Below are 10,669 nucleotides of genomic sequence, written 5' to 3' on the forward strand. Positions count from 1 at the left end.
TATTGAAGCATATTATAGGCCGTATAGTCATAATATCACAAAGTTGAGAAATAATGTTGATAGGCTATGCATGACAATTTTGCATCAGCCTAATACGGAATTAAGAAGAAATCTATAAGTGACTTTGAGGACGGCATCCTCCTCCTAACTGAACCCAATAACCCGCTATATATTCTCCCCTTTTGATAAATGATCGGAAACAGATAAACGTCAGGTAAACGCGTGGTGCTTTTGGGTTTAATAAATGGTCGTTCAAGGACTTTCCCCCGGGCTGGGCTGTATGAGCGCTGGGCTGTGCGCTTACACGGCACGGTGCTGTGAGCTGTGACATCGGCTGCGTTCGTAAGTTCGCTCTGGAATCACTCATGGAACGCCTCTTGTCCAATCAAATGACTTGGTCCCGTTTATGACGTTGACCCAGTGTGAGCTCCGGCGCTCTCAGAACGGATTTACGAACGCAGCCATCATCGCACGCTCATCTCGCTGAATGGAGCTGTCTTTTCAGCACCACCTCTTCGCCCCCTCTCTCTCTCTCTCTCTCTCTCTCTCTCTCTCTCTCTCTCTCTCTCTCTCTCTCTCTCTCTCTCTCTCTCTCTCTCTCTCTCTCTCTCTCTCTCTCTCTCTCTCTCTCTCTCTCTCTCTCTCTCTCTCTCTCTCTCTCTCTCTCTCTCTCTCTCTCTCTCTCTCTCTCTCTCTCCCTCTCTCTCTCTCTGGTGCAGGTCCAGCGGGATGGCTTGGGACCATTCAAACGTGTAAAAACAATTTGTTTGGAAAAACAAAAACAAAAACGGCTTTTATAGCCTAATCATCTAGGCCAGATGTTGTTTATTGTACTGCCGTCGCGCTGACTGAAATGACCATTTGAATGTACTATATTCATTTGTTCATTCATATCATTTGTAACACTATTAGGGATATACTACCACATTTCCAATTCCCAGAGTGTCTATTGTGTCCAGACGGAGTGCACGCATTAGATGATGTTATGTTGTGTACTATAGCCTACACTATTTACACTATTAGTTAGCCCACTCACTCCGAGCAGATTGGTTGCTTTCGCTGTTCAGTCTTAATAATAATAATAATAATAATAATTCATTACATTTATATAGCGCTTTTCCGAGGCTCAAAGACGCTGACAATATAGGGGATATGGGAAACACAAAAAACAACAACAATATAATATGACTTTTCGGCCAATAACGTGGTTTGGTAGATGCATGCATGCATGATTAGATGTGTGTGTTTTCCTTGATGTCACAAGCCATTCCAGAGTTGCATTGTCAGTCATGGCCCCTCACAGCCAATGGTAAGTTGGTATTGGCTGAACCCGCTGCTGCTCCTCGCTGCTCCTCCTCCTCCTCGCGCTGCTCCTCCTCGCCGTGCACGCGCGTGGTACCCACGGTCACGGAGGAGGAGGAGGATGTTGCGCGCGGAGGGGAAATGGCTGCCGAAAACAAGCCGGAAGGTAAGGGGAGATATAATGGGATTAAAATTCAGCTGTATGACAACTAACTATGTGATTTTGCAAGATTTTAGCAAAGTCAGACTATGGTGACATACGTGTGAAGACAAGTAGAGCTTTTGGGAAGAATACACGCTCTGATATTTCCTCCATCTTAAACGTGCTGGTGGGGGCAGACAACATTACCTTAGCCAGCTAATATCAGCTAGCTTTTTTTTAGCCCAGCTTTCCCCATCATCATCACAGCCTGCATTAAAGAAGGGGACTAAATAAGCCACAGCATGATCTAAAGTACAGACGTCTTGAGATCCTGTTTTATGCATGATTCGGTTTAGGGAAGGAGCAAGGTAAATAGCTAACAAGCTCGCTAAGTTAATGACAACATGTCATTGCACATCGACCAACTTCTCCTGTATTCACCCAGCTTTCAGAAGAAGGTTGTGTCACCTTAAACGTATGCATTTTTTTTTAAATATATTTTTTACAGTAACGACGTCTCTCTTGTCAGACACACGTTTATTAAATCCGATATAGTCAACGGTGGATGGTAGTTTGCTTAGAAATGCATTTCAGACATCCAGTAACCATTGGTCTGATCAAAAAAAAAAAAAATGCTTGCTTGCAAGTCCTGAACAATCTTTTTTATTTACCAACCCGGCCAGCCTTAGATCATCCTTCCCCCGTATCTTCGCGTGTGATTTTTCTCACTAGTGTTGGTGTTACAGAGAAGCACCGTTGCTTAGTCTAAAGTGCTGTTTTATATTGTCGTATATTGTTTTTTCTTGGTATGTATACGACGTAGAAAGCTACTCTCTTAGACATGACCGGCGAGCATCATGTCTGATGCCCCCAGATGTGTTTTGCTGCGAAAGGACGGAGTGTAGGACCCCGAAGAGCGTTTATTATTATTATTATTATTATTATTATTATTATTATTATTATTATTATTATTGTTATTATTATTATTATTATTATTATTATTATCATCATCATCATCATTATTATAATTATTATTATTATCATCTTTAAAGTCTTTAAAAAATAATAATAACAATAACCAATGTGTCGGTAAATGTTTGTTATTGTATTTTATCGAGTAGTAAACATATTACAGCTCATTTGGATTGAGATGTGCTCTCATCAGGTTTAACAATTATTTGAATATGTCATTTTTAATTGAACAGTAGACGATAAAGTCGAGTTTTTTTTCTGGAACATTGATTTAACTAGAGGTCAAGGCAAACATACTGTCTGTCTGATCAGCGCGTTTGAATGAGACAGGGCTGCACGCACCATCATAAATATGATAAGTGACCATCACAATGTAAAAAAATGCATGAAAACTGTTAGAAAGTGCACTGTTTATACTGGATATAGGTTGACTTGGACGTCAGTGTATGACTAAACGAAATTAACCTCGGTTGTTGATTGGTTTCATAATCAATGTTTGTTATTATATATATATATAGCCCAGTAGAAGTACAGTGTTGGTAATAGAGGCCATATTGATTGCAAGTAATAACGACATTTCAGAGCCTTTTCAGTCGGCTATACATTCATCTAATGTCATATCTCAGAATCAACCCCGCGCGTCTTTTACAATGCAATTGTTTGCCCGTGCACTTGGGATTGTTTTCCATATTGAGCTGAATGAAGTTATATTGTTCACACAACCACAGGGTGGAGACAGAGAGCGAGCTCGCGCTATCATGGGTTGCGTTCGTAAATGTGCTCTCAGAGCGCCGGTGCGCACACTGGGTTCATCGTCATAGAAGGGACCGAGTAATTTGGTTGGACAAGAGGCATTCCGTTAGTGCTGATCAGATTCCAGAGCGAAATTTACCAACGCAGCCATGTTGTCGGGAATGTTCATGGTTGTAATTAGGCCTAACTGGAAACACTGGAAAGGGTCCAAAGTTGAAACCAGATATGTCCCTAGTATCCTTACCTACAACATTGATACATTGCTGCACATAGGTAGCTGTTAGTCATGACACCGGCCTAAGTGTTTCATGTAAATGATAAAGACTTGGGGGGGTCTATCGGTTTTGCGTGTCTGATCTTGTGCCTCCCCCAATTGTAAAAAAAAGAAAAAAGAAAAGAAAAGATATGCATCACAACAAATTAATGATCTAGGTCTAGCGGTGATATGATTAGGGAGATTGGGGTGATGAATTCGTTCAGCGTAGTCATGTGTAAGACCACAATAACAAAGGTAAGGGAGCTAGTTTGTTTTTGGATGACAAGTGTGCCAACCTCTAACTGAAGCTCCACAAGGGGGTGCTATTGAGCTGTAGAAGCCAAAGTCATCCCCCCTCTACACAGTTTCCATTTTTGGTGGTCTGCCGAAGACACAATTAAAAAGGGAAGACTAGGCCTGCCTCTTATTATAGTAATGACTTCACACTGGCGGTGGTTTTGACCTCATCCATACATGTTGGATTGAACATACCGGTGCTACCGTTGTTAATTTCCCTGCTTCTCCATCACCGGGAGCTTCAACTGAAAACCCTGACTTGAGACTCCCAATGCTGAGCAGGTTGAGTTATTTTCGGTCTTCCTCTGAGGTCGGTCAGTGGAGGAGAAGGAGGGAGATAGAGAGAGAGAGAGGAGGGGGAGGGGGAGGTGGAGGAGGAGGGAGAGAGAGAGAGAGAGGGCTTCATACCTTCACATAAACACAATGTCCTCTCTAGCAAAACTGGGGCCTCAGAGATTTCACATACTAGAACAGCCAGAGCACAGAGATGAGGTTTTCTAAATTTCTAAAAGATTCCTCCATCCAATATTCATTGGTATTGGTTATCCAACGTAGCCCCACAGTCAGTATGGAAGAAGGCCGTCGGAATAGGGTCTAGATGTTTTTTTTAAAGGAAAAATGAATCTATTTCGGTTGTTTTCTGTAGTGCCTCACACGGTCGGTCGTCCTCTAAATCAGACTGTGTAGGTGGGTAGCAGCCCTGTGAGCAGCTCGTAACAGACAGCCTCTCTCTCCCGTAACCTCTTTGTCCTTGGGGCACCTTGGACGGTCGGTGTGTGTGTGTACTGTGTACACCCATCGCTCCTGGTTGTTTGGCAGGTCTCATGATGTCCCGTAAGGACTGTCCTAGAGGTCACATCCTGCGCTACCCCGTCCCCAGGGGACCTGGCCTCCCGGGGGGGGTGGGCAGGGGGGTGGTGGTCTTATTCTGTTTACATCCTGAGTTAGACCAAGGCCTACTCTCTGTACCTTTTTACATTTTATTCCAAAGCGAGAGATTACAGGAAGATGACAGTCTCTCCCTGGAGTAACTTAGGGCTTAAGTGCCTTACTCAAGGGCGCACTAGTGGTGGTAGTGGTGGGGGTGTTCCCAGGTGGGATTGGAACCTCATGACCTTCTGATCAACTCCAACTCACTATCTGTCCACTAGGCCAGGCATCACTACCCCTAGCCTGCTTCTCGCCCACCTAGACCCTGGAGGATAGGGCTTTCCCATAAGTACCGGAGGAATAAGGAAGTGACACATTTGATATGTGACACGTTCTAGTGTTTTTGTCCTCATATCGGCGACGAATAAAAATGTTCAGACTTTTTCTTTTGAAACACGGAACTACGTTTCAACGTTGTTGAGAATCACAACACAAACTCGCTAGTCAAGCCGAAATACTGCAACAAAGCAATAGATTCGGTGAGTAATCCCCACTGCTACCTACCTAGTTAACTCTAACACTACTTAACATTGTTAGAAGGCTCACAAAACAAGCTGTGTTAGTCGACTAGCGAGCGCGTCATTGATTTTCAACAACGCGGAAATGTATTCCCATTTTTTCGAAAGAAAAGTCAGATCATTACGTCAGATCCCGATATGCGGACCAAGGCATTAGAACGTGTCGCGTTATGTCTTGTGTGTTAAGTGCAGTTTTGGAATGGAGACCCGTCAAGCCACTTATAACCTCCATAGGTGACCTGGTGATATCCTGGGCCCTCCAGGACATGGGAGTGATGGCGATGTCTCCTGTGTAGGGTAGTCAGTAAAAATAAGTCGCCTTGAGAACCGGTGGTTCTCGAGCCTAACTATCTCCTGTTTCCGTAGCGTGAGGCAGCTTGATGTGCAAGTACACCCCCCTGGATATGACGCCGGTATGTCGCAGGGTCTTACCCCCCAATCCAACCCTTAACGCTGAGTGCCAAGCAGGGAGGCTACCATCAGGTACCATTTTTATAGTCTTTGGTACAACCCGGCCAGAGATCGAACTCACGACCTCCCGATCTCAGGACGGACACTCTAACCTCAAGGTCCACTGAGCTGGGTAGGTGTTGGGTAGTACTCCGGTGTTTAAACCGGGGATGGAGGTCCCAAAGTCCCAAAAATTTCCTTTCATACACACGTAGCCTAATAACCTCCTTAGTACAGACAGATTTACAGCAATCGCCCCTCTGTAATTCTGAGGCAGACGCTCTGTGGAAAGTAAGTAAAGTAAAGCTTTATTTATATAGCACCTTTCATACAAGAAATGCAGCTCAAAGGTTTAGGCCTAGTTGTTTAGTAATTTAACCTATGATTTCACCTAATATTCACATTGAAAGTACTACAAGGCGCAAAATAGCACAACATCAGGTCGTCATTAACGTACATCAGTGCTTGCTTTGCTTGCTTGCTGCCGCTTATGTTGTTAACACACGTTCTCCTCAGGATAAAAAAAAAACACATTCGACACATTCCCGTGGTTCAATTCTCTCTTTTTCTGTGTGGAATCGCGCTGGAGATTTCTTCTTCCCCCCCCCCCCGCCCCCGGTAATTGAATTAGTGAGGCGTGGATGGATGTGGTCCTGGTTCATTCTCTGGCTATTGAGACGAAACATTCCTTTAGGCCCTGTCTCTAACTAGCGTTTACCAGCTACCTCACACGGCCTGCTCTGATTGGTGGCATTGATCCGTCCAGCCTACTGATGTGTTGTTGACCCTGGCGGACTCGACGGAGGCTGGTGGAGGTAGAAAAAAAATCGGAGGACGGGGCTCATTGGTAATCCATGATTTTCTACCCCCGCCAGCCTCCCCACGTCAAACAAGAGCCCAAGCTCCAATGAGCCTGACGCCTGGCCCCTTTCACTCATCATTAGGGACCATTACCCAAGAATTTGAAGAAAGAGAATAGTCTAGTATCCTTTACAACCCAGCCGGGTTTCACAGAGAGGAGCGTCGTCATCATCAACAGAGGAAGAATAATGGCTAGATAAACAAGCACGGACTCTAAGCCAATGAACAAACATATTATTGTCTGGCACATGAACAAATCAATTAGCCTGGGCTGGATTTGGCAGATTTTCTGATAAACACCTCCTCTTTGTTTCAACTTCTGCTTTACTTACCTCAGGTGATAGTATTATTCCACACAGTATTCCCTCTAGCCATGGTAGGCCTATGCCTTTTTTCGCGATTTCTCGTTATTATTTTTTTAAGGTCCCTTTTTGAAAGTTCTGTATCGCCGCATGCTATATGTGTGGTGGCACAGGGCTGTCAGGGCTGTTTTAACAGCGTTAAAGTTCAGTGAGATGTAAAATAAAGGGTGACAGTGTCAGTGACAGCCTAAAACACGGCTCAAACACACAGTAGACTTATTACCTCTCTGTAGTCGTGGCAACCACCCACAGAAGTTCAACTGTCAACTGACGATAATGCTAACTTTTCTTTCCAAATGTGTTTTTTGCTCCATGAAAGTTGTGGAGCCACGCTTTAAGTGGTTTCCCTACGTAGGCTAGGCTATGCAGCACCTTACCTGATACCTTACCTTTCCTAAAAAATAATCCCCCTCCTCGCCCCTCAGATAACACCAGATTAAAAGTCACCCCAGACCAGACCAGACTCGGTGTGTGTATTTTACCTAATGTTTTACCTCATGTTTTGGGATGCATGGCCTTGCTTTCGCGGAGCTTAGGTTCACCCTTCAACCACATGGGGTATTAGTCAGAGGCGTCGCCTATCTGCGGATGTCGTGGCGCCTACAGGCTGTTGGGTGAACCCTGTTGGCCGCGCAGCTCGGCTGTGCATAGTGATGAGTAAGCTGCCGCTGAAATACCAGACCGAGCCTTATGACAGAGATTCTGTAATACCAGGCCGATTCTTATGACAGAGATTCTGTAACCAAGCCGATCCTTATGACAGAGATTCTGTAATACCAGGCCGATCCTTATGACAGAGATTCTGTAACCAAGCCGATCCTTATGACAGAGATTCTGTAACCAGGCCGATCCTTATGACAGAGATTCTGTAACCAGGCCGATCCTTATGACAGAGATTCTGTAACCAGGCTGATCCTTATGACAGAGATTCTGTAACCAGGCCGATCCTTATGACAGAGATTCTGTAACCAAGCCAATCCTTATGACAGAGATTCTGTAATACCAGGCCGATTCTTAGAGAGCTTCTCCAATACCAGGCCGATCCCTATAGACAGCTTCTGTTCGGAAGGAAAGATTCTGTTCTGAAACGGCGTAACAGTTTCACGAATACAGCTGCCAAGGCCGTAAGGTCGGGGTTTAGATACCGCAGAATCCTGTCAGTCTTCTTTTCCTCAAGTTTTTTGTTGTTTAATGTTGATGTTTAGCCCGTCTACTACTACTTATTAATTATTTATTTCATTGAAATTCTTGTTGTTTTTCCGCTTCTGTGTCTTGAATGCTTTCCATTACTGTGTTTTTCCTGTGTTGTGTTTGCTGTACACCTTAAACGTCCTGTGTGTGTGTGTGTGTGTGTGTGTGTGTGTGTGTACTATGTGTGTGTGTGTTGCTACTAGTCTGCTGTCTATATGTTTGCATGGGGGGGGGGGGGAAAGAAAGATTGCGGGGGGGTACTTTTGTACAGTAAAGCCGGGGGAAAGAATCAACCGAACTGTTCTTCGATTTTCTCTACTCTCTTTTTTTTTTGTTGCTCTCCTGAAGGACTGAAGAAAATTCGTAATCCGGATCGAATGTTCAGATCAGCAGTGTGTTATGCTGGCCATGGTCCTCCTAAGAGTATCAGTGATGACACAGACATGAACAGTAAGAGTTGGTTATTAATACTGCATCCTCCCCTACCAAGAGTCTCTACTAGCCTGCACACATCTATTATTCATCCATCGATTCATTTATTTACTGACTCCTTGATTTCATCTTGATTCCCCCCCCCCCCCCCCCTCCCCCTCTGTTCCCCCCCACCAAACCTCCTCTTCCTCCTCCTCCACCTCCTCCACCTCCACCACCACCACCTCTACCACCTCCTCCTCTGGTGTGCCTCCTCTCATGTACTCCTCTCCTGTTGTTGCTTGCTGCCTCCTCTCTTGATTGAAGTGTCTTGCTTTACGGGATATCGCGCCTGTCAATAGCTGAAGTGTTGTCGTTAACTAAGACTGATTGATTTCGGGGGCGGACGAGGAGGCCAGAGGGGGATCAGGACCTGAGCACGCCCTGGCAGACGTCTCTGCCCCCCCCCCCCCCCCCCCCCGCTTCGGAGGCGCCCGCAGTCGCTTATGATTCTGTAAACTCTCTCTCCCTCATAATAATCATTCATCTGAAGAATGATGACTGCAGAGAGAGAAAGATAGAGAGAGAGAGAGACAGAGAGAGAGAGAGACACAGAGAGAGAGAGAGACAGAGAGAGAGACAGAGAGAGAGAGAGAGAGATGAGGCTACTGTATACAATAGCACAATAGGGCCCTTCTAGATTTGTATCAGTTGCCCCACAGGCTGATGATACATTGCGTAATGTTGCTGTTTTAACATAATCAAAGAGAGAGAAACCCCCTTCTTTGAATTCGCAGCATTCTTGTTAATGAAAAGATTGCAGACGTGAAGAGGCAGTTTGTGTGTGTGTCGCTCTTCGGGAAGCGAAACGTTCACGGGAAAAAACGTTCCCGTTAATGAAAAGATTGGCAATGCGTAGAGCAGTTTGCGTCTCTTTTGGAAGTGACTCTCTTCATGCTTAATGAACACGGCGTCTCCTCCGCGACCTCCTCTGTGTAGAGCAGTGATGTGTTGATCTTGGTAATTAAGTGTGTGTTCATATTTAGTGTCATTAAAAGAAAAAAGAGAAGACGAAAGTCTGAAATCAACCACCTCTTCTTCTTCCTGGTTTCGCTGCGAAGGCCTCGACTGTTTCGCTGTTGTTTAGGCTACTCTGACACCGATTTGTTAAACATCGAGAATATAAATACATATATTTCCGTTTCAGTGTTTTTTAAGCGAACCCACTCTGGACCGCGGGTCCTCGATCAGGAGAGGCTGGCGGAGGTAGAAAAACCGGAGGACGGGCTCATTGTAAGGCATGGCATGCGAATGAGGAAAGTTTGATGCGTTACAATGAGCTCCGCGGATTATTTCCGCCTCCACCGGCCTCCCCTGGCCTAGATTCCGAGGGGCAGGAGTTGATTTAGTTTGCAGTCTTAGGCGCTAGCGTTAGCCTAGCTAGCCTACCCCCCCCCCCCTCTTGGGTGACAGCTGTGACTGGTGAGTCTTTTTGCCAGTGTTGCTCTCCCTCATGCTGTTGCGTGTTATTACAGTATCCTATTCCCATGTCAGACGGCCTAGTTAATGTACTCTGCCTCCCGCTTTCTGTATCACCAGGACACTCCAGAGCTGCACAGAGCGGCTCAGGCAGGCAGACAGACAGACAGACAGACAGAGAGGCAGGCAGGCAGGCAGGCAGGGCAGGCAGGCAGGCAGGCAGGCAGACAGGCAGGCAGGCAGGCAGGGCAGGCAGACAGGCAGGCAGGCAAGCAGGCCGATAGACAGACAGGCAGGTGGGCAGGCAGGCAGGCAGACAGACAGGCAGACAGGCAGGCAGGCGGGGAGACAGGCAGGCAGGCAGGGAGACAGGCAGGCAGAGAGGCAGGTAGACAGACAGACAGACAGATAGACAGACAGGCAGGCAGGCAGGCAGACAGACAGACAGACAGGCAGGCAGGCAGGCAGACATACAGACAGACAGACAGGTAGGCAGGCAGGGAGACAGGCAGGCAGGCAGGCAGACAGACAGACAGGTAGGCAGGTAGGCAGGTAGACAGGCAGACAGGTAAACCAGTGATCTGAGTAATTGTGGGAGTAGTTATGATAAGGATAAAGGGCTCTTCTGTGGCTCTAACAACATTGTGTCCTTCACTGGCTGTGTGTGTGTGTGTGTGTGTGTGTGTGTGTGTGCGCGCACAAGCCCTCACCTCTGCTCTCCTTGTGATGGGATTTCCATGGATGG

At 46.0% G+C, this 10,669-nt stretch overlaps 1 protein-coding gene across 1 annotated transcript in view; it reads left to right on the forward strand.

Moving 5' to 3' along the window:
- Nucleotides 1-8,249: 8,249 nt before the first annotated feature.
- The window catches only part of camta1a (calmodulin binding transcription activator 1a), a gene marked incomplete at both ends in the record, with an annotated part of 132,863 nt that continues 130,443 nt past the window's right edge, over nucleotides 8,250-10,669 (forward strand). Inside the window, 1 exon segment of the mRNA XM_080533531.1 lies at nucleotides 8,250-8,484. Coding sequence (XP_080389657.1) covers nucleotides 8,250-8,484 — 235 coding nt within the window.

The sequence above is a fragment of the Nansenia antarctica genome, assembly GCF_963989245.1.
Source record: "Nansenia antarctica genome assembly, chromosome: 6".
NCBI lineage: Eukaryota > Metazoa > Chordata > Actinopteri > Argentiniformes > Microstomatidae > Nansenia > Nansenia antarctica.